The sequence below is a fragment of the Schistocerca piceifrons genome, chromosome 8 (genome assembly GCF_021461385.2).
Source record: "Schistocerca piceifrons isolate TAMUIC-IGC-003096 chromosome 8, iqSchPice1.1, whole genome shotgun sequence".
In the NCBI taxonomy this organism is placed as follows: Eukaryota; Metazoa; Arthropoda; class Insecta; order Orthoptera; family Acrididae; genus Schistocerca; species Schistocerca piceifrons.
Genome location: NC_060145.1, coordinates 386312722 through 386340653, shown reverse-complemented (window position 1 = coordinate 386340653; position 27932 = coordinate 386312722). Strand labels below are relative to the sequence as shown.

At 38.4% G+C, this 27932-nt stretch overlaps 1 protein-coding gene across 1 annotated transcript; it reads left to right on the top strand.

Annotated features, from left to right (window-relative positions):
* The first annotated feature begins 484 nt into the window (after window positions 1–484).
* LOC124711442 (aldo-keto reductase family 1 member B1-like) lies at window positions 485–27932 on the top strand. The gene is made up of 7 exons (XM_047241520.1): window positions 485–638; window positions 1574–1741; window positions 1821–1937; window positions 2094–2288; window positions 7553–7756; window positions 16439–16587; window positions 27671–27932. Exons 1-7 carry the CDS (start codon window positions 573–575, stop codon window positions 27711–27713), a joined length of 942 nt encoding a protein of 313 aa, XP_047097476.1. The 5' UTR covers window positions 485–572; the 3' UTR covers window positions 27714–27932.

Below are 27932 nucleotides of genomic sequence, written 5' to 3'. Positions count from 1 at the left end.
TAGGTGGCGTATCTTAATTTCTTTACTCGAAGCAGGAAGCTAGATAGGAATTAAATAATTAGTATTTCTCTAGTTGCCTTGAATTAATAAAAAGTAGGTGATAAGGATTAGCTATTTCCTCTACAGCATAAATTCGTTGAAATCGTAGCTAATAAAAACATAACGAAGTTACATCTCTGAAATAAACTTTTTCAGGTTTTCAAGGGAGCTGTAAATGAAGTAACGCTTTTAATTTCTGTCACAATTTGTGGATTTGAATATTCGTTCTGCTATGCTGTTATGCGACTGTTTGATGTTATCCAATACAAGAGTGTTCTGTTAAAGATAAAATCAATTGTATATACTGAAAATTTTCGTGGCTGGCGCTCTACGTTGTTACGACGACAGAATTTCGAGCGACCAATAGGAGTTACTTCCCGCCAATTTTGTTTCCTACGTTCTCCACGGGAGTTGGCGCGGCGCCACTTTCGCTGCGAGACAATTATTATCCAAGGCCTGCGCGCCGGCCGGCTCAGTTCCAGTTGAGTCCTACAGCTGTTGTGGAGTGTGAGAAGCAGTAAAGTTATATAGCGATGGCTCCAACGGTGAAGTTAAACAACGGCAAAGTTATGCCCGTCATCGGGATTGGCACTTGGCAGGTAATTATTACTGCTAGAGTTTTTGTCAATATGCGAATGGCGTTGGAGTGAGTGAAACAATCTATAAACCGGCTATTTCGAATATTATGGTTTAAGGAAGAGTCTGAAGAGTTCCAGAGGAAACAAGAGCAGTTTAAGAATTCGAAATGGAATGTTTACACCACAGATAGTTGCACTGTGTCAGGTCTCTTGATTGTAAATGTGGAAACATGTACCGATTGTTTTAATAGTCATTAGTTTCAAGTTGATTATATGCCTTTAAATTACACTGCACTGTCACTCTGATATACGACAGGAGAGGTACGTTGTTGTAAGGCCGGGGTAAGCATTACGTGGATTGCGTAATTAATTACTTAGTTGACATTCGAAACAATGAGTGCTGCGTTTCTAAATCGTATTGTTGCGGAAACGACTTGAACGTGCTCATCCATGAAAATAATATTGAAACTTCGTTTGGTGAAATGTATTCGATCCTGGCAATGAAATTATTTTCGAAGTCTTGCGATTGTGGTAAGTGCAGTCTCGCAACAATCGGATTCAAAACGGTTAAGAAATGTTTGTTCAACTCCTTTCTTGTAATAGATTGAAGAGAGTTTTCTATGATAGATGTAGAAAGCTCTTTCTTGTGGTATTGCATGACCAAATCAGATATATACGTGTTTTGACTGTTAGATGTAGGAACCGCGCCAGTTTGGAAAATCTGTAATTTGTGATTTTGATCCTAGAGAGTTGTGAAACATTTCATTTACACGGAAAAAAATTTGAGGGAACTAGTTGATTTGTGCCCTGACTGCTGAAGTTAATTGCGAGGTACATTTTCCATACAATAATTTCCAACTTTTAAACCTCCATTTGTGTTCTGTAGCATACCTATACGTGAAGCGTACTCCGATACACTAGGTTGTTTGCATTGCTTATAAGCTTGCTTGTTGCAGTCTGCCCCTGGCGAGGTCGGAGAGGCGCTGAAGTACGCGATCGAAATTGGTTACCGTCACATTGATGGGGCTGCTGTGTATCAAAACGAACCAGAAGTTGGTGCTGCCTTGAAAGCAAAGCTGGATGATGGCACAGTCAAACGTGAAGAACTCTTTGTCACAAGCAAGGTATCGTACTATAATTCTAAGTCGGGTTTTATAAAACTGTCGTACACTGCTACCAGTGTTAATAGGAACTTTGTTGCAGCTGTGGAACACAAAGCATCGGCCAGAGTTGGTAGTGCCAGCTTGTAAGAAGACTCTTGCAGATCTTAAACTGGATTATCTTGATCTGTATCTCGTGCACTGGCCTTTCGCTTTCAAGGTGAGAGTTTGGTACAGTGTGTTGGCAGGCCTACAATAAAATTTAATGTTGCGGCAACACTGTTTTTTTTTTAATTTTTAAACAGTGCAGGATACCTTTTCTGCACTACTCGTTCACTCTTTTTGTGTAGATTTAAGGTATACTGTCTATTAACAGGAGGGAGATGACTACTTCCCCAAAGGAGAAGACGGTTCAATTATTACAACAGATGTTGACTATCTGGATACTTGGAAACAAATGGAGGAGTGTGTTCGCCTTGGCCTTACAAAGAGTATTGGTGTATCCAATTTCAACAGCAAACAGCTAGCTAGATTACTAGAAGTTGCAAAGATCAAGCCAGTCACCAATCAGGTAACATTTGGGTAGTTTTCATTCAGTACTCTTAAGTAAATTTAATTTTTTGTTAGTTCTAAAATGTAGCTGTCACCAAATTGGTTATATGACTTAAGATTCACAAGGGCATCAAATGTATTGATATACAATCAAGCTTTATTGGTGGAAGAGCCTGTTGAATTTACAGTGGCCCTAATTTCTATACATTGGAACATTTTGGCATTTGAGGACCAGATAATTTAAATTGGTGATGCTTTTTCAAAATGACCTTGAGAGTATTCCAATCCCAGACTTTTCTACCACCATACAGCTGTTACCCCCCCCCCCCCCCCCCTCCCTCCGAGCGAAGGGGCGCAGTGGTTAGACACTGGACTCGCATTCGCGAGGACAACGGTTCAATCCCGCGTCCGGCCATCCTGATTTAGGTTTTCCGTGATTCCCCTAAATCGCTCCAGGCAAATGCCGGGATGGTTCCTTTGAAAAGGCAAGGCCGACTTCCTTCCCCATCCCTCCATAGACTGATGACCACACTGTCTGGTCTCCTTCCCCAAACAACCCAACGCCACCACTGTATTACTGTATTATACTTCCCACGATTTGCTAGTAATTGTATATGTTTTATAGGTGACGTTGACTTGAACATCACTGATAGGCCTTCATGAATGCTTAGGGGAAAATTATTGGTTAATATTCGAATGAGAACTAGACTAAATGTGGAACCTTGAGGAATGCTTTGTCTTGCTGCTTCTGCCTTGGACTGTGCACTTCATACCACTTTTGATGTGATTAAAATTTCTGTAGGTCTTGAAGCCTCTGCATTTTCCTCCTTATTCCACAAAACATTAGTTTCTCTGAAAGTAATGCATGGTTGACATGTTCTAAGGAGTTTGTGGGATCAAGGAACACGCCTGTTAAAAGTATGCACTCGGTGCACAATTGATTTCATTCAAAAATGAATTAAGATACTCCATTTATCGATTTCCGTATCTTCAAACCAAACTGGTTGAGATTCAGCATGCACATACCTCCAAGAAAGCCATGACATGGTTCATACTGCTTTCAGTGACTTATCAGTTTACTTGATTCAGTGGAGATATGTTTGTTGTTATTGACACCAACCCAGTAAGAAACCCAGGAACAACTTTCGCAGCTTTAAAAATTTGGGGAAGCATCCATGCAATAAAGAGCAGTTTATTGTATCTGATTGTCATACACATGAGGGAAAATTTAATTTTGAAGGTAATTGGATTAACCATCAAAACCAAAGGAATGTTCACCCATCAACCTAAAGGAATGCGTGGTTACAGCCAAATAGTACTGTAGATTGCACATGTGTGACTCTATCAAGAAAAATATTCGGAATACCTCCAGATCTGGATAATGAGTGAGTGCGTAGATCCTGATGAGTTTGTCATAAATCCTTATGAAATAATTATGGAATATTTCACATTCATGTTTAAGCTCAGAGATATGCCCATAAATGCGTGTTTTTGAGTGTCTTGCCTGTCTTGTCAAATTTCGTAATTTTTCACATGGGTTTTGATTTATTACTTCAGATAATTTTCTTGACTTCATGAATTATCTTGTTCAGGATAATTTTATACTGTTCAAAATAGGTATGGAATAATTTGCTGTATGTACTCATACTGTAAGCATATAGCAGTCTCCCATTTTTGCAAATAATTTATATTGCTGATGCTAGCAATGTATTAGACATTTTGCAGGTACATTGTTTAGAAATGGGATGATGACCTAGTTTGTCTTAGGGAAAGCATGTGGCAAACATCATTTCATTGGTACGATAGTAGGGCAGTGCAATGAATCTTCAAATGACATTCTTATAAATTGAAATTGCTGTGTGGCCCATCTTAGAATATTGTTAAAAGTGGGAGAACCCATACCAGATTGATTCAACATGGGATGTTAAACATAGGCATAGAAGGGCAGCATGATTGCTCAATGGTATGTTTTATCCATTGGAGAGTTTTATGAATATGCTGCAAAATCTGAACTACCAGACACTTGACAACAGACAAGAACCAGTATTAAATCAGAATCGAGGAATAAACCACCGACTGCTATTGTTGCTCCTGTAGGGATGAAAAGACAACATGTCATCTTTCTTGCCACACTCTGGTGCACAATGAAATCCTTATATGCCACTCGATGGGAACTACCTATTTCCATGCACTTCACATTGGTTTGAAGAGTATAATGTAGATGTACACTGCCTTCTGTTGCATTCTTTTATGTTTTATCATCAGACATACACGCCTTGTTTATCATTTCAATTTGGGTGGATCATAGCATAGTTTCCCAGCATTTAGATGCCGAAATTGCTCTGCTGTGATGTGTGATCCCAGTTTGTACAATTTATGTTAATTCTGCTAGTTCTGAATAATACTGTAGAAGTGTCAATCGAAGAAGTTCCCTGACAGCTGGCAGTCTTGTCAGCTTTCAGCTGTGAACCCAGATAGCTGCAGGAGAAAACTGTAGTCATCCTCCAGAGCTGTGGCAACTTAAGGCATTGCCATAGAGACACATACAGAATTGTGTTAAGAGGTTGGTTGTGGTAGATGCACAATGCAATTATGCCAAATTCACTTGCCAGAATAAGCTTACTGTTACCTAATACACAGCTATGTCATTAGTAAATAGTGTTGAATTATTTTACCCCATTCCTATAGACTGATTTAAACTACAGTTTGATTAAAAGTATGTGCTTCACATTTTGGAGCTGATTACCTCCAATCATAGCTCTCAGTGTCACACGCGAACAGTTTGCTGTTGCTGAACTGTCGCAACAAAATGGCCAGTTCACTTTCAGTTCCTTGTTTAGTTTTCTTTCTTGATGTCTTTGGATACTAAATCCTGGACCTGGCTCTCTTATTTCATCAGGCATATCTCTCTCTGTCTCTCTCTCTCTCTCTCTCTCTCCCCCTCCCCCCCCCCCCCTTTCAGTGTTAATGTTGACACACTCTTCATACATAGCACTAGCTGAACACTACTAGATTGTTTAGCATAAGACACAATTCGGTGTCATTCAGTTATCACCACAGAAATCGGCCTATGATATTGCATGAGGCCAAGCTTTCTGAAGGCAGCAAATCATTGTGACTGGATCTGTAGAGAAATAAATATAAGTCTGTAGCAGTATGTGATGCTGATGCTGTAGGGTAGTGGGTAAGGTAAGTCATAATATGCAGAAGGTCATGGATTTGAATGTTGACAGGTGATATCGCTTTTAAATCTTGAGTTATATAGAAAAACAAAGATGCTGTAACTTACCAACCGAGAAAGCGCTGGTAGGTAGACACAATAAAAAACACACACACAAATTTCAAGCTTTTGCAACCCAAGGTTGCTTCATCAGGAAAGAGGGAAGGAGAGGGAAAGGCGAAAGGATGTGGGTTTTAAGGGAGAGGGTAAGGAGTCATTCCAATCCCGGGAGCGGAAAGACTTACCTTAAAAGTCTCTTCTTGCCGAAGAAGTAAGTTTCTCCATCGTCATCAGATATCACTTCATCAGTTTGTTGTCTGCTGAATTAGCGTCGCGATCACAAATTATCTTGAAATTGGGGTCACTATTGCTGTTGTCAAAGTTGTCATTCTGAGAATTGACTGAGGTGTTCTTCAACATCCACATCTCTTTCGTGTAAAGACATTCCATAGAAGACCCGGCTGTGGCCCCATGGAGAAACAGTAACATTCAATTAACATTCAATGAAAGCAAGACATGCAAACACTATGGCACGTTCATGAGACCTGTCAAGGCCCATAAATAAGAAACAGCAGCAACAGTGCAACGGTCCTGGTTTGTGTATGTAATCTGCTTCCAGTAGGAAGGTATACAGAAGAGTCCAGTTCACTTTGCAGTGGTGTGTGAAATACCACAAGGCAAACTATTGTCGTAGTCTGAGAGACGGTCCACAGTAGCATAGGGTTAAGTGTCCAGTGCCAACTAGTTTAAATCTGACTGTTACATTGCAATAAATTATAAACGACTGTATCCCTAATTTACTGCTGTGGACAATACCTATCTTTATTATTACCTGTGCTTTCTTTCAACATGTAATGCTAGAAACCACAAGAATCACTGGTGAGAAGGTGGAGATGCTGTACCAGTGTCATGAAATGTAATGGAGGTGCTGGAAAAATAGATAAAAACAAGGCTTGTGTAACATTGATTTGTTTGCTTGTTTTTCTTGAGTGCCCCACTTATAACTTTGTTACCCTGTGAATACTAAGTGAAGAAATCACCTGACCCCACCTAGAATGTTGTGGAGAGGAGAACAATGTGAAGGGAAGCATAATAGATTCGCCCTTCTGACTATTGGCCCCATTACATATACATGTGCTCACAGGAAAGAAAAAATGGTGACAGTAGTGAAGTAGGTGAAACAAGATGACAGACCAGGCACAGCTGTCTCGCTAATTTAATAGTTTAAAACTGGTTTAGGTTCAGACACAAAAACGCAGCACACTACACAGAAAATGTTCGATGGCTACTGTTATTCTGCTTCACAGTTTTACTAATGTTGGCAACAACTGGAAACAAGTAAAGGATGGTAATCATGTCCCTTTGGCTGATGATTTTCTCCATTACTGTTATCACAAGTGTAGAACGAACTTTACGTCTGGTGTCTTGGTTTCGTAAGACATTGTGCTACAGTGAATGTCTACCATATTAATTTGATTAATGATCAAAGATGTCATTTAGGGATAAGTGGAATGTGGTGAACAGCACTGGTATGCAGGTAACCTGCTCTTTTAGAGTGCACATGCACAGTATCATTAGTGTTCTTAAACACAGGCAGAAGATTTCCAGGAAACTGAATACTTTGCATGCTATAATTTCTTTGTGTAAAGCTAACATTTTTTCCATAAATATTCAGCAGTAATGTAATGTTTCTCTTTAGGATAAGAGGCATTGTGTTCATTGCGTGGAGCATAGCACGTATTTTACAGATTTGTATTGGAAAAGAATGATGATTGCAATTTTTAATGGAATTATTTGCTGTTGCAGTGATTATTATTTTTTAAATAATAAATCAGCAACGAAGAGATGATAGGGGACGATATGTAGGATTCCAGATGTTTCCTTGGTTGCAGAATGATTCTGGGATAATGTGTGGAACAAGGTTAAAAATATGCTTCTAAGATTATCATTGATTCCTATCAAGTGAGCCAAGGATGTTACTATTGCACTATTGATGTGGATGACTGAATTTTCTGTTTAATTTATTTGCTGCGTTTTCAAAAAAGGCACTTTGTTTATTTCAGATTGAATGTCATGCTTACCTCAACCAGAAGAAATTAATTCAGTTTTGCAAGGAAAGAGACATTGTTATTACAGCATACAGTCCACTTGCAAACCCCTCCATGAAAATGCCAGAGGGTGAGGTCCCACTCATGCAGAATCCAAAGATGAAGGAGCTTGCTGACAAATATGGAAAGTCAATTGCTCAAGTTCTTTTGAGATACTTGGTATGTACAGAAATATGATGCTACTGTATTAGTGTTAGTGGCCTAATCATTCATTTTACTGCCTGGTAATTTTGAGCTGGCTTAGCAGTAGTTATCTTTCATTGTCATTTATTAATCAGTTGATATTTCACAACTAATTCAACATGTTTAGTGAAGTTGTTGCGCTGAATCTTTTATTTTGTTAGCAATTTTGTTGTGATCTGGATCCATACAATAAGATGAGCAGTAGTCAATGAAGGCAAATAAATGGGAGCCGAAATCTTTCTTTTAAAGGAAGTTTGTGTGTGTGTGTGTTTTACAGAATAATTAACATTGGACCAAAGTGTGTGTTCATTACAGTTGTAGCACAATTTGTGTGCTCAACCGGATATTGTGCATTGCAAGCAGTGTATTAACTGTTTCTAGCAGCAGTGAGAAAAATCATTCTTTCCATAACTGCCGCCTATTCTTGTTAAAGCCTTAGCTGAGGAGCTACTGATCAAACTGATACCACTAGTGCCACGTGACAGACTTCAAATAACAGATATGTTTAATCAGACTAGTAGAGGATCAGTGTGTTTACTCTCCAAACACTTTGTAGGATGTAATGCGTGCTGTTACCACTTGTTAAGTGATTCTTCCCTCTTTATAATGTGCAGCAATTGTAGAATTTTTGTGCAGGGTACATGGAATAATTTTTTTCTGATTTCAGATTAATGGAACCCTGACCACAATGTAATTCTTACAGATTCTGTAAATTTCACAGCCCAAAGCCACTGGATCCTAATTGTTCAGTTTTGTAATAATTTGATTGATGTTGGTGGCCCTTCCTCAGGGCTGCATACCATGAAGTTTCGATTTGTTGTTGCCAACATTCTCTCCATATTTAATATACTTCTTAATAAATACTTCGTATCTGAAATTCACATTCATTATGTAACTAACCACATTTCTGGCTTGCATTTTCCTGTAGATTATGCACACACACCATTCATCAGCTTAAAAAAAAATTACTAGTCAGAAGCTGTAAGTGACTGTTTTTAAGTACAACTGATTCACCCAATGTGATATGAATCCCCTCTTTGCTTACTTTTCAGAACATGTCTTTGTCTTGAAGTTTCTTTGACATCCTTAAATTGTTACCAGAGTTCATTGTGTGGCAGTCTAATTGGAATTTCAAAGCTAATACTTTGGTTATGCAGTCAGGTTCTAGTTGTTGCACAATGCACAATATTTAATATTGTACATCACCCTTTTTCCTACCCCTAAAGAGCTTAATGAACAAAACCAGTGTCTCCACACAGGGTAAAGCTCTGTTCACCACTAACCTCAAGGTGCTTCAAGCATGTTATTTACTAAAGCAACAAGGCACACTCAGCATTTAGTTGTCACATTAATTAACTCAAAATAGAAACACACTAATCAATTATACACTCAAAGAATTGTCATAATTGATGTGGCTATAACACACACAAGAAATGCAGTCTGTAAAAATTATACACTCACATTGGGATAATTGATACTTTGCTTTTAGTTCCATTGCAGCTTTGAATTGCTCCAGTCATGATTCCAATTTTATTGCTGCAATTAAAATAAGTTTATTCATGGGAAATTCTCCATTGAATGATACCGGTGTGGAAATTTCACATGTAGCAGTGAAAATACCACCATTTTAGCAAAAAAATTAAAAGATATGGGTTTTTGCAAGTTGAGTCCCAGTTTATTACCGGAAATATTGTTGTTAAGTGACAGTATCATTATGTTTTGAAATCTGTCGATAGCGGAGTTGGTGAGCTCATTGCAGATTTCATGTCAAAACCATTATCAGCTTCCAATATAAAGGCTTTAAAACTCTTCTTACCATGAAATTTGATGAATCACTTATGCAGAGTTAAAAATATTGCTAACCGAAGTAGAACTAAAAGATCAGCAGCCATCTATTGCTCCGAGGTATGTGCGCTTTTGCCAGGGTGTAACTAATGATTTTAAGAGCTGTATTTCTTCATTGACTACCACCCAATGCACATTCTATAGTAGTTGTTAGTCAAGACATAAGTTTCGATGCAGTGGCTTCAATGACTGACAAAATTGTACACATTACAATGCCCAGTCAGTTCACAAATAGTGCTGTTTAATCTCCATCTCAAGATGACAGACTTTCCTATCTGGAAAGACAGCTTTTGGAACTAATGTCTCAGAATCAGAAACTATGAACTGGGACATGCTAGAAAGCAGATTGAAATCACTGCAGTGTGTGTGTGTGTACGCTATTATGATAAATTCTAACAGAACTTAAAGAAATGTGCACCATGTTAATTTATTTTTCAACAGTGTGCTGATGCTCAGATGGAAAACTAGTACACTTGGCGTGGCATTAGTGGGGAGGCCGAATCATCTTGCCGCCTATTAATAAATGGGAAATGGGCAAGCACACAGTATCAGCTTTGGTCAGTTCTGGAGCAGGCATCTCCATATTGCCAGTAGCAATATTAGATCCAAAAAAATATTCAGAAATTGCAACTCTGTGCTGCAAACAGCTCCATAATACACATGTATGGCGAATGACTACTGAACTTAGGGATTTCCATGGCCCATTCTTCTTAGAGATGTTCATCAGCCAATTACTGGTGCCGGTTTCTTGAGCAACTAAGATTTGTTTCTTGATGTCTAGTCAAAATTACGTGACTGAAAATCTACAATGAAAAATATATGCTCTGCAGATGTACATAATGACAGTTAACTATTTTTGATTAATTCACAGCACAAATCTTGCATGCTCTAGAGATATGCTAACATTCTGAAGAAGAAACCTAATTAAAATTTTCTTGAAGTTAATGTGTGACACAAAAATCACAAAAGTGGGATCCTCCAGCGCACTTGCGAGGAAGAAGTTGTCAGAAAAATTTGCTCAAGCAAAACATGTATTTCAGTAGATGATCAACCTTCCAGTATGTCATCCTTTAAAATGTGCTGCTCTAGTGCACTCCATCTCATTCCAAAGAAGGATGGAACTTAGTGTCCCTGTGGAGATACAGAGCTTTAAATGCTACCACAATGCCAGACCGCTATCCAATAACTCATTTACAAGGTCTTGACTTGGAACTCGCAAACAGAATGACTTTCTTGAAAACTGACTATTAGAGCTTATCACCTGACATTTCTCTTACACCAGTAGGTTTGCCTAAAACAGCTGTTGCAGTGGAGTCTTGCAATTTATTCATAGCATCTTGAATGATTTACCTCTCATGTGTTCAGATTTAGATGTACTCTCATTTCTTCAGCATCAGATAAGGTTCATATAATGCATCTGCAACAGCTTCTTGAAGAGCCGAGTTAAACATCATCTTGACATTAATGTGGGGACACAGATTTTTGGGAGAGAGAAAAGATGTTTTTTAGTAATGATGTTTTTCACCATTAGAAGCATAAGTGAAAATCATTGAGGACCTTGCTCATGGTAAAGCAGTGGCACAACTACTCTTGTTTTGTAGGTCTGATGAATTTCCACGTATATATGTCACCAGATACTGAAGAAATCCAATGAGCATTGTTTAACTTCTGCAAGATTACTAAGAGGATGGATAATTGCCCTGTTACATAGACCAACAAAGCAGACAGATTTTCAAGATGTTAAAAGAACTAGCTAATGCAACCTAGCGGGTTTATATCGTGACAGATCTTCTCTTAATTTGATGTTTGATGCTTTGGACTATGCTATAGTTGCTTCTCTTCACCAGCTGCAAGAAGGAACACCTGAACAACTTGAATTTTCTTCAGGTGTCTCACTGACATATGCTGTAGCTTTAGTACCTGTGATTGGAAGCTGTTTGGCAGCATGTTCAGCACTCAAAAACACTTCTGTTACTTTCTGGAAGGCATAGTTCACACTAGTCACAGATCACAAGACCATTACACTGGCCATTAAACAGCGCCCAGGAAAATCAACATCCAGGCAGCTACGCCATTTGGAATTTCTGTCATCCCACCACAAATATTTGATACCTTCCTGGTGGAGAGAATATTCTTGCCGATACATGTTCCAGAGTTGCAGACATGTTGGCACCCAGCGTTTCATATAAAAATATTAAACCGAGAAATGATCCAGAACTGGGCAAAGTGAAGAATTCAGTCTGCTCTTGCTTAATGCTTGTAAAAATATTGTTACCTGACATGCCACACTATTTTGTGATAATTCTACAGGTAAACTGGGGCCATATAATTCTCCATCCTGCTGCCTGCAAGTCTTCTGTGCACTAAATGGCTTTGCTCAGCCTGGTATAAAGGGGACAGTGTACTTGATTTTATGGCACTTCATTTGGCCTTCACTGAAACAAGATGTAAATTTGTGGGATAAAGCATGTATTTATACTGTCAAGAAACAAAAATTTCAAAATTTGTAACCAGTGCTTGTGAAACTTTCAGTGAAATTGACAGTCACTTCACACATACACACATTTATCTGCTGGTATGACAGGTCTTCACATTAGTCGAGGAAGCTCCACTGAAGGGCATCTCTGCAGAAAGTGTTGCCAGCATTCTGTTACTGTCATGCATCACTCATTCTGGAGTCTGAAGAATTGTCACCACCAGCAGAGGACGGCAGTTTGAGCATCAGTTGTTACTTGCCTCAAAAAGGGCCTAGGTGTACACATCAAGACCACTGCTTACTACCCAGTGCCGAATGGCACAGTTAAATGGTGGCATGACAATGTCAAGATAACATAAAGAGTTTGAGTTTTGGGTGACTGAGTTGTTGACTATTTACTAACAGTTTTAATGGGTCTCCGTGCTGATGTAACACTGCTGGTGCAGAAATGACTTGGAGCATTACTAGTAAACTTACAGCTTATTTCTTGATGCTACACCGCATTCCAGCTTCAATTTCCAACTAGAGATAACACACAGTGTTGCTTAAACCAGCAAATGTTAGCATGCTATGTCTATCCTCATCCATCCTGGACTCATAACCTATGTATGCATCTTATAAGTGATGCATCATTTGTGGTAGGTTCCTACTCTAAAAACACTTTGTCATTGAAACACGTCATGGTCTGATGACAATCTACATCTATACTGGCTCAAGCCAGCCTTCCTGCTGAAGAACATGGATCCTAGTTAACCTTACCAGCTGCATTAAAACAACCAACTCCACTCACCATAATTCCAATTTCATTAGCCAACCAGACAGGCTACACGTCCCGGACTTATCATATTATCAGTGGCGAGGGAGTAATAAGAGATCTGAATCTGTGTCCTTTCGATGGGGTTTTCAACTTTGGAAATAAAAAAGTCCATTTTAAATGTTACATTGTTCTGCAATCTCTCGGACAGTCAGTCTTTGATTGGAACACACAGTTTTGTTGACGTTCGTGACAAGCGTTGGAGGATGCCCTGGATGAGGATTATCTTGTAACTTTTGTCCAGCCATTTTCAAATCATGTGAACCATTCATATCGAAGAGTATGACTTACAAACTCATGCTGTAGGCTTTCTGCATCATTCAGTTTGCCTGTGTAAAGGTTTCCTTGAATGTCATGCAAAATTTAACTAACAGACATAAAACAATGAAACTTCCTATAGTTACTCATTAAATACAGGTGTGTGCAGGGTTGCAAACTACATTTCACTCCAACTCACCAATGCCATGAAATTACAAATGTTCCGGAATTTTTTGAACAGACCTTGTATGTGACCGTAGAGGGCACAGGGAAATGTAAACTAGAAAAATTATGGGTACGTATTGGAATAATTAACCTTTTTTTGTTGTTCTTTAGTGTTTCCATTGCAACAGGTATTAAAATATGTGCTTACATGGTAGTTTCCTGGATGTGGTGCTAAGCAAAAATAATTGTGTTTACGTGAAGCCGCATTGACATTGGGAAGTGATTAAAGATTGATAATTTAACTTCCTGGGAGTGTTCATGTTTCGCCATTCTTCAGCTCCATATTAAGCCGCACCACTTGACCGTGAGTGTTCATGTTTCACCATTCTTCAGCTCCATATTAAGCCACACCACTTGACCGGCCAAAGAGCAACTACATTGGAAAGAGAAAGAGAGAGAGAGAGAGAGAGAGAGAGAGAGAGAGAGAGAGTGAGTGTTGGGTCTACTTGAGTATGATGACAGATGCATCTATGTTGTTGAGTGCTGTTACTGCCTTCTAAATTTTTTTTTTTACCTTAGAAGTATGGCAGTCTCATTATCTGGAATATAGCAGTTACCGCTGGATAGCATTACTCACGGCAAGGAGATTGGAAGAAGGAAAATCGGCTGCATATACTGAGAACACAATACTATCTGCATCCTTTTATAGTGATTGGTCTGCAATTTATGACACATTGTGGTGAATTCCACAAGACATAGGTGTGTCATACTTTTGATCAGATTATATATTATACACTTGTTTGTGGCATTTGAAAGAAGGTATAATTGACGTACTTGTAATTTTTTCCAGCTGTTGTCGAACAGCAATGTGCCACAAGAACATCTACTGCATCTACAATTACCTCTAAAGAAATTAAGAACAGAACGTAGCACCTCGAGAGATATGTTGGAAGACGTCCATATGTTGTACTCATGTGAAATCGGTTTAGATTTAGAGTGATTGGTGACTTCCATATCATCCATCAATTGTTCTTATTGTGAAAACAGAGTACTGTATTTGCTTGAATCTAAGCCGCATTTTTTTTACGGTTTTTGTAATCCAAAAAACCGTCTGCGGCTTAGAATCGAGTGCAAAATAAGCGCAAGTTCTGAAAAATGTTGGTAGGTGCCGCCACAACTAACTTCTGCCGTCGAGTATATGTAGTGCTACACAGGCACGCTTTGCAGGTACAAAGATAACCTCTGAGTCAGTAAATAAATTTAAAAAATGGTGGAAGACGAGCTTTTTTCTCCGCCCCGAGTTTCGACCACTGCATTTTCATACATTATCCAACGAAGTAAATACAAATTCCGTATTGTTCATCTTCGAATGTAGCAGCATTTCAATGTACTATGAAAATCCGACTGGAAAGACTGTTTGGGGTGTTTGTCAATATGGCCAACTCTATGTTCTGAATTTTTTCCTACCTGTGAGAAGAGATGGTTGCTAATAGGAACTTTTATGAAATGAGAATCACATGCAGTATTCTCTTCACCATAAGAATAATACGAATATAAACATTTTGCCATGTATTCTTTCGTGTTTGCTGCTATCTCATTTAAATCCTGTCTGCCTAATAAACTTCGAAACTATTGTGAGACAACAGCAAACGCGGAAGAATATACATATCATGTCATGTTTATATTCGTATTATTCTTATGCCTAATAGTGATACAGTCAGTAATGAAGCACGGCAATTGACTAGATTTTTAAATCTAAGATGACTCTAATTTCTGTGCAGAATGTAAGGTACAAAAGAGGCGTTTGCAAAGATTTTCAAAGGGCGAAAAATTTTAGCTAAACTCTCATTCAGAACATCTATCATACACAGTCTATTATTTGGTTCTTGTTGATCATTATCAAAGAAAGCAGCAGTGTAAGTAACAACAAATAGCAGTCTCTTGTCATTGTTTCGCTAATGAGACAATTCCTCTTTTTTTTTTTTTTTTTAATCGTAAGCGGCAGTAGCGCGCACAAAAGCAAGCCATGCCGTGATCGGCGACACGTCGTAAACACACATTATCAGAATGTGACAAACAATGCATGACACAGTACAACAACACATTTTCAGCTTAGAGTGACGTAAACACCTATAACAAAGAGAACAGCACTTATCAGATCAAAGAAAAATAAGCAATCGATTCGAAATAGACGAAGCACGTGAAAAAGGAAGGGTACCTGTATAAATATGGGCCTGACGCATAGCAGTGGCTACCTAGTAAAGCTTAACTGCTAAGCTTACGACTCGAGCCAAACTACTGTAGCTGTATCGTCATTCATTTGACCTAAATTGTGTCTCATATTACAATGGACCAACTTTGTTTCGATTTGGAGGTGGGGCCTAAGACTTTTCTCTCCCTTGAATTTCGAGTCTCAAATTTCAGGTGCAGCTTACATTCGGGAAAAATTTTTTTCCTTGATTTCGAGTCTCATTTTTCAGGTGCGGCTTAGATTCGAGTGCGGCTTAGATTCGAGTAAATACGGTAGTTGAGTGATTGATGGCTTATGCACTGTGAAACATTGCGGATAGAGATGTATTTAAGTGCACTGCTTAGTGCAGTGTTGTGACCTGAGTTGCCACTGGTCTTAGTTGCCAAAGTGTTAATGCCAAGCTTCACTTTTAATTTCCAGCACATGATAGCTTGTGATTAATGAATACTTATAGCTGATAAAAAAGTTCTAAATTTCAGGCAAAGTTCTAAATTACAGGTAGGGCACACTTCTGGTGTGATGTAAAGTGCTGTTTAAGGAAAAGCAATTTTTTTTAAAAAACATTACTATATGTAAATCGATTAATCATGCAGCAAATAATCATACTGAGCAGCACAGCTGACACTAAAGGGAATGAAAGCTACCTCATCTACTATTACACAATATTTTACTTTGATTATTATCTTGAAGATGACAACTTACACATGTTAGCAACTTGATGATGATTTAAGAACAAAACTAAGCAAATAAACGTGTTAATACAGCTGAGGTGCTTTCTGTTAATCATTAAACATAAAACATTATGGTTATCAAGATTTGTTTGTAATACGCCTTTATATTTTGTTTCAGATTCAAATTGGCACAGTTCCAATACCAAAATCTGTCCACAAGGAAAGAATTAAGGAGAACTTCAATGTTTTTGATTTTGAGCTGAATGCTGAAGACCTAGCTTACATTGACACTTTCAATAAGAACTACAGGGTTTGCGCATTTAATGAGTAAGTTACAGATTTTTGCCTAAACTTGATCTTTTCATTGTTTTGTCCAAGGGACAGATAAATGAAATATAGACAGATGGGAAAAAGTAAGTAAACTGTTCATTATTTCAAAAGTAATCACCATAACAGTTAGTATATTTGTGCCACTGTGATGCAAGAGAGAAAATATTTTTCTACAATTATGGAACCATGATTGCTTCATCTGAAGCAAATAAATGACTATGAATGTCTTACTTCAGGACTTACTGTGAGACTGCCCACATGTTGCCAAGGTTGTTTAAAGTAAGCTGCAGAAATTTCACTGGAAGGCCCTTACACATCCTCCATAGAGTCCTGATTTCTCCTCATGCAATTCACACACCTTAAGAAAGAACCATGATTGCTTCATCTGAAGCAAATAAATGACTATGAATGTCTTACTTCAGGACTTGCTGTGAGACTGCCCACATGTTGCCAAGGTTGTTTAAAGTAAGCTGCAGAAATTTCACTGGAAGGCCCTTACACATCCTCCATAGAGTCCTGATTTCTCCTCATGCAATTCACACACCTTAAGAAAGACATTGGTGGCTGTTGATTTGCTTTGGGCGAAGAGGTGTGTGATGGAGCAATCATGGTTTTGTAGAGAAACAAAAACATTTTTCCATGAAGGCACTGACTGTCCTGTCTCACAGTGTGGTAATTACTTTTTAAATAATACAGTTAACTTACTTTTCCCTTATGTCCCATTTTCATTTGATAGTGATTTTAAGTTCATTGGAATAAAATGTAAAGTATAAGTAGGGGTAAGTGTATGTGGTCTCCTGTGTGAGTGAAGTTATTAATGGAATACTTTTAAAGTGAATTCGTTTTTCAATATATTTTAAAGTACACTTTGTAAACAATTCTTTTTGAACGTGTGAGCAGTGTGAGAAGCATCCCAGAGCACTTCTGAGTAAGAGTACACTTTGTAAACAATTCTTTTTGAATGTGTGAGCAGTGTGAGAAGCATCCTAGAGTACTTCTAAGAGTGACTCCTTATTGTATGCTTTTCTATATGTTACTGGAAGAGAACGTTGGCTTTCTCATTCTTGGTGTGTACATTTATTGAATTGTATGATTCTAGAAGTGTTGGCTTGTGGGCATGTATCATTGATGTGATTGTGGTGACGTAAACCAGAACAAGGTAAAAACCCAGGAATTTTTTTTAGAATTCAGGAATTTTTCATTGTTTTGGTTTTCAGTTAAATTTTTGTAGATTTGACAGCTAAGAACTGATAACAAAGAATTTTACTTTAGCCCGCTACTGTAGAATAATACTGCAGCAATAAAACATAAACAAGGGAAAAAAGCATAAAACGTACTTAGCAAAGGAAATGCACCATTTACAACAACAAAACACAGTGCACACTCAAGTGTCTGCCAACAGTAAAATGTGTAAAAGGCTATAGTACGGAGAGTATGCAACAGTTCATAAGAAAAAATTGCTTCCGATGAGCATGCTGTCACAACAGTTTACTTTAGGTTCATTTCAGCAGTTGCCAGGGGGCTGGCTGATACACATAAGCAGTTGAGTTGCGTATGAGCATTACCTTCTCCTTCTCCTGCTCCTGGCTGATTACAGTGCAGCTGTTAGCTGTATCAGCAGTAGCAACAAGTAGCCAGATCCTGCCGGAAAAAATTTATGGCGCACCCAAGCTGCCAGATTCGTGTGGGGTAGTCTCCATGTGACCTGTGTTTACGTGTTGTGATTTTGCTGTTTCTTCTTCGTTTAAAGGTATTACATCAAATGAAAACAAAACAGATTTGTGTGGTTGGGGGCTATCAAGTGTATTGAAATACATTCACATAGTTATAGAAGACTAAAATATATTTGTAGTTTTAGTTTTCTGATTGTATTTTATTTCCAGATTTTTGGCAGTCTGTTTATTTTAAACATTATTGACTAGTGTTAACTGTTCGGTGAATTTCAGGAGCACATTTTTATCTTCTGCCACAGATGGCATTATGCCATAATAAAGAAAAAACATGAGATAATGCACTACTGGTACTATAGGAATATTTGCATCCCAGAAACCACACAGAAAAGCTTAATATCTGGTTGGGGCCTACTTATTCGTGAATCTGGACATGAATGTGCACCTTAATCCAAATTATGCATTTTAGTAAGATTTATGAAATTCAGATGCTTGTGAAGCATCCTCTGATGCCCTGTTTCATTTATGATGTAATGTAAGATCTTTTAATGCTATATACCTACAAACATACGGGTCTTCCTACGTCATTATGGCTGCACGTGCAACTGCTGAAACAAATTCTAACAGCTCATGGGAAAATATTGCAAATGGTGGTTTGAAGAGCATTACTTTCAAAGTAAATTTCATTTTACGCAAGATGAATTACGTTACGTGTGCTAATGTGCTTTGAATTTTTTTAATTGTAGAGTGTTTGATTGTCATTTAAAGCTTAACACTTTGAGGGCCAGCTGCTTACTAGCATTTGGAGCTCAGAAGACCAGTTGTTCACAGCTCCATTTTACTGGCACATTTGTCAGATGTATCTTATAATGGATCACGCGCAAAATTAATCAATGTTGCATGTAAAAGCTTAGCATTTCTTATAGCTAACTATGTATATTAATTTAAACCATTAACTTATTGCTATTTGTATGTTCACGCTACTTAACAGCAGTCTTGCTATTGCTGACTAAATCATGAGTTCTATTCTCTGAATATCTGCTATCATCATTGGCTGGTGAGTTCATGTGACGTGAGCTATGATAGGCTAGCAAAAGCACATCACAATTTTGATTCCAATGCTTCAGAAACTAACGTACTTGGTGTTTGGTGGATTTCAAATATACTTTTGTTATACGAAAATATGCAGCATATTGTAATGTGAAAAATATACAGCGTGCATGTTGCTGTACATAGAGGTTTCCAAACCGAGGTCAATTAACAGTATTAAACAACACAGGTCCTACATCTGATGGGATACATAACTCATTTTTGAAAAAAGTGGACAAAGTACTTTCTTTTCTTGTACTCTTCATTTGTCTTATTATCTCTTCCCAGAACACCATTTATTCCAGCATGGTCAGCAAACTGCAGAAATTTTTATTTCTTCTGGTTTAACTTCGTTCACAAGTTTCTTCCATCTAACAATTTTGTCTTGATTCTGAAACAAAGCTTTTTTTCTTTTTTTTTTTTTGTCATCAGTCTACTGACTGGTTTGATGCGGCCCGCCACGAATTCCTTTCCTGTGCTAACCTCTTCATCTCAGAGTAGCACTTGCAACCTACGTCCTCAATTATTTGCTTGACGTATTCCAATCTCTGTCTTCCTCTACAGTTTTTGCCCTCTACAGCTCCCTCTAGTACCATGGAAGTCATTCCCTCATGTCTTAGCAGATGTCCTATCATCCTGTCCTTTCTCCTTATCAGTGTTTTCCACATATTCCTTTCCTCTCCGATTCTGCATAGAACCTCCTCATTCCTTATCTTATCAGTCCACCTAATTTTCAACATTCGTCTATAGCACCACATCTCAAATGCTTCGATTCTCTTCTGTTCTGGTTTTCCCACAGTCCATGTTTCACTACCATACAATGCTGTACTCCAGACGTACATCCTCAGAAATTTCTTCCTCAAATTAAGGCCGGTATTTGATATTAGTAGACTTCTCTTGGCCAGAAATGCCTTTTTTGCCATAGCTAGTCTGCTTTTGATATCCTCCTTGCTCCGTCCGTCATTGGTTATTTTACTGCCTAGTTAGCAGAATTCCTTAACTTCATTGACTTCGTGACCATCAATCCTGATGTTCAGTTTCTCGCTCTTCTCATTTCTACTACTTCTCATTACCTTCGTCTTCCTCTGATTTACTCTCAAACCATACTGTGTACTCATTAGACTGTTCATTCCGTTCAGCAGATCATTTAATTCTTCTTCACTTTCACTCAGGATAGCAATGTCATCAGCGAATCGTATCATTGATATCCTTTCACCTTGTATTTTAATTCCACTCCTGAACCTTTCTTTTATTTGCATCATTGCTTCCTCGATGTACAGATTGAAGAGTAGGGGCGAAAGGCTACAGCCTTGTCTTACACCCTTCTTAATACGAGCACTTCGTTCTTGATCGTCCACTCTTATTATTCCCTCTTGGTTGTTGTACATATTGTATATGACCCGTCTCTCCCTATAGCTTACCCCTACTTTTTTCAGAATCTCGAACAGCTTGCACCATTTTATATTGTCGAACGCTTTTTCCAGGTCGACAAATCCTATGAACGTGTCTTGATTTTTCTTTAGCCTTGCTTCCATTATTAGCCGTAACATCAGAATTGCCTCTCTCGTCCCTTTACTTTTCCTAAAGCCAAACTGATCGTCACCTAGCGCATTCTCAATTTTCTTTTCCATTCTTCTGTATATTATTCTTGTAAGCAGCTTCGATGCATGAGCTGTTAAGCTGATTGTGCGATAATTCTTGCACTTGTCAGCTCTTGCCGTCTTCGGAATTGTGTGGATGATGTTTTTCCGAAAGTCAGATGGTATGTCACCAGACTCATATATTCTACACACCAAAGTGAATAGTCGTTTTGTTGCCACTTCCCCCAATGATTTTAGAAATTCTGATGGAATGTTATCTATCCCTTCTGCCTTATTTGACCGTAAGTCCTCCCAAGCTCTTTTAAATTCCGATTGTAATACTGGATCCCTTATCTCTTCTAAATCGACTCCTGTTTCTTCTTCTGTCACATCAGACAAATCTTCACCCTCATAGAGGCTTTCAATGTATTCTTTCCACCTATCTGCTCTCTCCTCTGCATTTAACAGTGGAATTCCCGTTGCACTCTTAATGTTACCACCGTTGCTTTTAATGTCACCAAAGGTTGTTTTGACTTTCCTGTATGCTGAGTCTGTCCTTCCGACAATCATATCTTTCTCGATGTCTTCACATTTTTCCTGCAGCCATTTCGTCTTAGCTTCCCTGCACTTCATATTTATTTCATTCCTCAGCGACTTGTATTTCTGTATTCCTGATTTTCCTGGAACATGTTTGTACTTCCTCCTTTCATCAATCAACTGAAGTATTTCTTCTGTTACCCATGGCTTCTTCGCAGCTACCTTCTTTGTACCTATGTTTTCCTTCCCAACTTCTGTGATGGCCCTTTTTAGAGATGTCCATTCCTCTTCAACTGTACTGCCTACTGCGCTATTCCTTATTGCTGTATCTATAGCGTTAGAGAACTTCAAACGTATCTCGTCATTCCTTAGTACTTCCGTATCCCACTTCTTTGCGTATTGATTCTTCCTGACTATTGTCTTGAACTTCAGCCTACTCTTCATCACTACAATATTGTGATCTGAGTCTATATCTGCTCCTGGGTACGCCTTACAATCCAGTATCTGATTTCGGAATCTCTGTCTGACCATGATGTAATCTAATTGAAATCTTCCCGTATCTCCCGGCCTTTTCCAAGTATACCTGCTCCTCTTGTGATTCTTGAACAGGGTATTCGCTATTACTAGCTGAAACTTGTTACAGAACTCAATTAGTCTTTCTCCTCTTTCATTCCTTGTCCCAAGCCCACATTCTCGTGTAACCTTTTCTTCTACTCCTTCCCCTACAACTGCATTCCAGTCGCCCATGACTATTAGATTTTCGTCCCCCTTTACGTACTGCATTACCCTTTCAATATCCTCATACACTTTCTCTATCTGTTCATCTTCAGCTTGTGACGTCAGCATGTATACCTGAACTATCATTGTCAGTGTTGGTCTGCTGTCGATTCTGATTAGAACAACCCTGTCACTGAACTGTTCACAGTGACACACCCTCTGCCCTACCTTCCTATTCATAACGAATCCTACACCCGTTATACCATTTTCTGCTACTGTTGATATTACCCGATACTCATCTGACCAGAAATCCTTGTCTTCCTTCCACTTCACTTCACTGACCCCTACTATATCTAGATTGAGCCTTTGCATTTCCCTTTTCAGATTTTCTAGTTTCCCTACCACGTTCAAGCTTCCACGCCCCGACTCGTAGAACGTTATCCTTTCATTGATTATTCAATCTTTTTCTCATGGTAACCAGCCCCTTGGCAGTCCCCTCCCGGAGATCCGAATGGGGGACTATTCCGGAATCTTTTGCCAGTGGAGAGATCATCATGACACTTCTTCAATTACAGGCCACATGTCCTGTGGATACACGTTACGTGTCTAATGCAGTGGTTTCCATTGCCTTCTGCATCCTCATGTTGTTGATCATTGCTGATTCTTCCGCCTTTAGGGGCAATTTCCCACCCCTAGGACGAGAGAGTGCCCTGAACCTCTATCCGCTCCTCCGCCCTCTTTGACAAGGCCGCTGGCAGAATGAGGCTGACTTCTTATGCCGGAAGTCTTCGGCCGCTAATGCTGATTATTTATCAAAATTTAGGCAGTGGCGGGGATCGAGCCCGGGACCGAAGACGTTTTGATTATGAAACAAAGACGCTACCCCTAGACCACGGGTACGAACAAAGCTTTAGCAATGATTAAATGGTGCTCTTAATAATATCTACCAGGTAACCTCCAATTTCATTCCTCTCCCCCAGTCCATTTTCTAATATGTCTTCTCTTTTTTTTCCTACTTTCAGATTCCTGTCCCCACCAAATTAACTTTTGCCTCACTGAACTACCTGAATCATTTATTCAGGGCGTATATGACCTGGGACAACTGGGAGATGTGGGAAGAACCCGGGAATTTTTCATCCATGAGAAAACTGGGAAAAACCCAGGAATTTTTTAGAATTCCAGGAATTTTTCATTGTTTTTAGTGTTATGCTAAATTTTTGTAATTTTGACTGGTAAGAACCAAACCTCTGACGAAGGGTATTAACCTAACAAAGGATACTACTGCAGAGTGATACTTAAACAATAAAACATAAACGAGAGAAAAAAATGAAAATAACTTAAATTGCAAAGGAAATGCGCCATATACAACAACGACACACAGCAATCATGCAAGTGTCTGACAACAGCAAAATGTGTCAAAGGCTTTAGGAAGTCTGTGCAATGCTTCATAACAACAAATTGCCTCCGCTGAGCGTGAAGTCACAACTGTTTACATTAGATTCGTTTTAGCAGTTACGAGCGCGCTCATGCGCAGCTGAGTTGCATTTGAGTAGTAGATTCTCCCCCTTGTAGCTACAGGAATGTGTCTGTTGGCTGTGCAAGCAGTCACAGCAAGCAGCTAGATGCTACTGGGAAAAGGAGGCGCCAAATTCATATTCTTGAGGAAAAAAATCTTGTTTCACAAATCTATTATTCATATGATTTTGAAGCACCTCCATGTTGGTTTTTCAACATTTTTGAACAGATTTTAAGTTGATACCTGAATGAATCATAAGTTGATTTTTGAATGCATGCATAGTGTACATGATGTCTAGACAGCAGGGGACTGGGCTATATGAGCTGAGCAGAGTAAAGCTGAACGGATGAATGCCAGTCACTGTTTGATTATGTGGTTGATTGGGTTGGCGAATGATCACCGTTGTTCTAATTACTAGCAAAATCGTTAGATTCAGACTACCAGAATGGAAATAAACGACCAACAGGTGAGAAAGATTACGTATTGTCTTCTCGGTGTAAAGAAATTTTGACAGAAAATTTTTGGCCAGATTGCTACATTAGTAAGAACCTATTGTACAGTTTCCAGCTGCCAGTCACTTAAGTTCTATTCTGGAAGTAATGCGGAAAACGTGTTGAACGAACATGTAAAAACGCCTAACTAGAGAATAATCGTGGAATAGCTAAACCTGTGATTCCGGCAGGGTTAGTGAAGTTAATTGGTGAACAAATTTTGACAATGGCAGGAATAGCTACATAATTGGCGATGATAAGATTGTTTGTTAGAACGAGGAAGGAGAAGAAACGGGGAAATCATACAAATTATGGAATAATAAGATGATTCCAAATTTATATAAAAATTTCGTAATACTACTCTCGATCCCATGGTTGAGAAACTGGTGTGAATGACTGAAATGTGGAACTATTTCCTAACATAAAGCTTTCTGCTTGTATAGGCCTAATAGGTATTTGATATTGCTATTTCGTGAATTATATTCTGTTGTGTCATAAAAATGACCATTTGTGCCAAAACAGTCTCGCTTATTTGGTGTGTTGCAAAATTGCTGCAATAGTAAGAAAGGCCTATTTTGTTTTATCTAGCAGACAGTGACAAAATAGACACAATCAGATCAACAAACCACACCAGTCTTGGGTATTATTTGTATTAACAGATTTTTTCAGTATTAGATAATGACATTTCGATTTTTCATGTAGCAAAATGTTTGACAAACTTTAATGAGGTAATAGATTGTTTCACAGAAAGGAAAGCACACCATGTAGGAAGCTGTAGCAAGATTAGAGAGAAACAAATGTTAGAAGCTAAGGATTGAAGAAATGTGTACTTTCTGGCTTGTCTCTTGTCTCTATTGGTTTTATGTATGCTGTATTTAATTTTGTGTCATACAAAACAGCAAGTTATTAGCTAATAGGCAATAGAGAGTGTAAATTTTCTGAAGAGTTCTTGTTCTCATGATTACAAATAATCCCATTTGCTATTAATTGTGAGATTTTTTTTAAAGAGGGGCAGGCTGTCATACCGGCTGACTGGGAGCAGGAGAGGCACCACAGAACATTTCAATTGCCACTCTCCTGAACGTAGTTTGATGGCATCCATTACAAAATACACACGTTTCAATTCCACAGAGCGAAATACTGTGCCATACGATAGATGAGTGCTGTATGAAGAGTTGTGGCACTGCACTTTGGCACACTTATGACCAAGTAACATGTCTTACATTTCCTCAAACACATACGTTCTATGTTTCGGACTTTTCAGTATTGACTCGGTTAGCAAATATTGTAGATCCGGGGCTGGCGCAGAGCAGTCTTACTTACAGTGGGTAGTCTCCACGTGACCTGTGTTTACATTTAGTGATTTTGCTGTTTCCCCTTCGTTCACTCTCAAGTCAAATGAAAACGAAAAGGATATCTGTGGCTGGGAGCAATCAAGTGAATTGAAATACATTGACACAATTACGGAAGGTTAAAATATGTTATTAGTTTCAGATTTTATTTTATTTCCATCTTTCTGACAGTCAAGCATTAATTGCCTTACAGAACAATGAAGTTATTTTTGTCTGTTTTGCTAAAGAGATTTGACTTTTATTAACCTTTTCCGAAGAGGCAGTCAATGTATTTGAAATGAAATGTTTAATTCCACAGTACTGGCTAGTTTCAACTGTTCGCTGCATTTCAAGTGCACGTTTTCATCTTCTAGCACATATGGCATTATGCCATAATAAAGAACCAAACATGATATAATACAGTACTGGTGCTCCAAGAAAATTTACATCCCGAAAACCACACTGAAAAGCTTAATATCAGGTCGAGGTCTACTTCATTGGGAACCTGGACATACGAATGTGCACTTCTAATATGCACTTTAAATGTGCACATTTTAGTATGGTTCACAAAATTCTGATGCTCTTGGAGTATCCTCTGATCACACATAATGTGTAATCTTTCAATGTTTTACACGTACGTACATACGGGCTTCCTACGTTATGGTAGCTGCGCCTGTCATCTGTTATCTGTGCTTTCTGGCAACTGCTCTTGCAGTTATTAACCTTACACACCAATATTATATGTGAAAGCTTTGCTTTTCTTGTAGCAATACTATGTATATTACTTTAAACTATTAACTTTCCCTCTTTGTGTGTTCGTGCTACTTAACAGTGATGTTGCTGTTGGCTGACATCACGTGTCCTGTGCTCTGAATATCCGCTGTCATCGGCTGGCGAGATCACGTGGCATGAGCTATGACTGGCTTACAAAAGCGCATCACAATCTCGATTTCAATGATTCAGAAAGTAACATGTGGTGTTTGGTGGAATTCCAATGTATAATTTCGTAATACGAAAATACGCAGCATACATGTTGGTGCACATCAACGATATTTGCAAAATGTGTCTTTTTCCCTGAGTTTCTATTTCTAAAGTGCTGGGAAACTGTACGCCCATGTGTAAAACCATAACCATTCAAAGGATTGATAAGTTTTGCAGTTCGGAGAGAAAATATACTGTCACTTAACATGGAAAAAGTGTCCACATATACAGCCTGTTATTCTGTTTCATTGTACATTCTCTCAAGCTCTATATCAACTCTGATCCAGTTGACATATAAACTTTGTGATTGGTGTTAGCTTTGTGTTTGTCTTGGCTGCGGTACTGTGTTCACTGTATTTTAGCTTAGCTGCGTTCCTGGTTTCTTAGTTAATTATTTGATTTGTGTTAACTTTATTTGATATTATACTTGAACTCCATACTCAACTGACCATAAATCATTTTCTTCCTGCTACTGCAGTTAACTATTTTCCCACTACATCTGGCTATATCTGTTTCTTTTTAGGTTTTCCAACCTGCCTATCCAGTACAGAATCTTAATAGCCCACACACTGATCTGTAAAACACTAGTTTCAACCCCCTCCCTTTCCCCGGAATAATATCCTCTTTAGTAGTCCCTGCCCAGAAATCTGAATAGAGTACTTTTATACCTCAGGGGCATTTCATCATTATTAATCCATACATTAGAGCTGCATGCTTTAGGGAAATAAGTGTAATTTTGCATTGCTTTAAGCAATTGGCAATCCCAACACAGAAGATCATATTCATTAATGTCATCAGTTTGTACTGGGAAGCTGCTGTCCCTCTTCAGGTACCTGCAAGTTAGTCAGGCCTCTTCTCATTTATTGCTCTGTTGTTGTTGTTGTTGTTGTTGTGCCTATGGTGTGGTTGTATGTACTGTTGAGGCGTGCAAGCCATCCTACCTCTACAAGGCCTGTGAATTGAGTTTTATGATTAAATATTTAAATTGCTTTGATTTTGTAGAAGGCTGCTTGCACGAACATTTTTGTTTTAAATTGGTCATTAACCATTTTAAGGACTGCATAGTGCTCTACAGTTCAAGGGAAATGCTCACACAACCTCAGTAGGTCACTAATAACTGGCTAATTGGAGTTGTGAATAACATGTAAAATGCAATATTTGTTTTCAGGACCAAAGCTGCCATACACTACCCATTCTATGAAGAGTTCTGAAGTCCATAAATTTCAAAACTTGATGTGAAGTGGCACATCATGACAACTGCCTGATTCGCAGATTAAACATATTAATTTAATCAGTAAAACATTTCGTAATTGTATGTAATAGATGTCGTGATATTTGTTTGTTTCCATTGTTGTTGTAATACCATGTTCCATGTATTACATGTACAATCAAATATTATTTTGAAATAAAGTTATGCTATTGTGTACCAA

What these genes read in the sequence shown, in the direction of transcription:
- LOC124711442 (XM_047241520.1), top strand. Translation starts at nt 573, where the DNA reads ATGGCTCCAACGGTGAAGTTAAACAACGGCAAAGTTATGCCCGTCATC. An exon ending in TCAAGCCAGTCACCAATCAG is followed by an intron (nt 2,289 to 7,552) that starts GTAACATTTGGG and finishes TGTTTATTTCAG; the next exon opens with ATTGAATGTCATGCTTACCT. An exon ending in AAGTTCTTTTGAGATACTTG is followed by an intron (nt 7,757 to 16,438) that starts GTATGTACAGAA and finishes ATTTTGTTTCAG; the next exon opens with ATTCAAATTGGCACAGTTCC.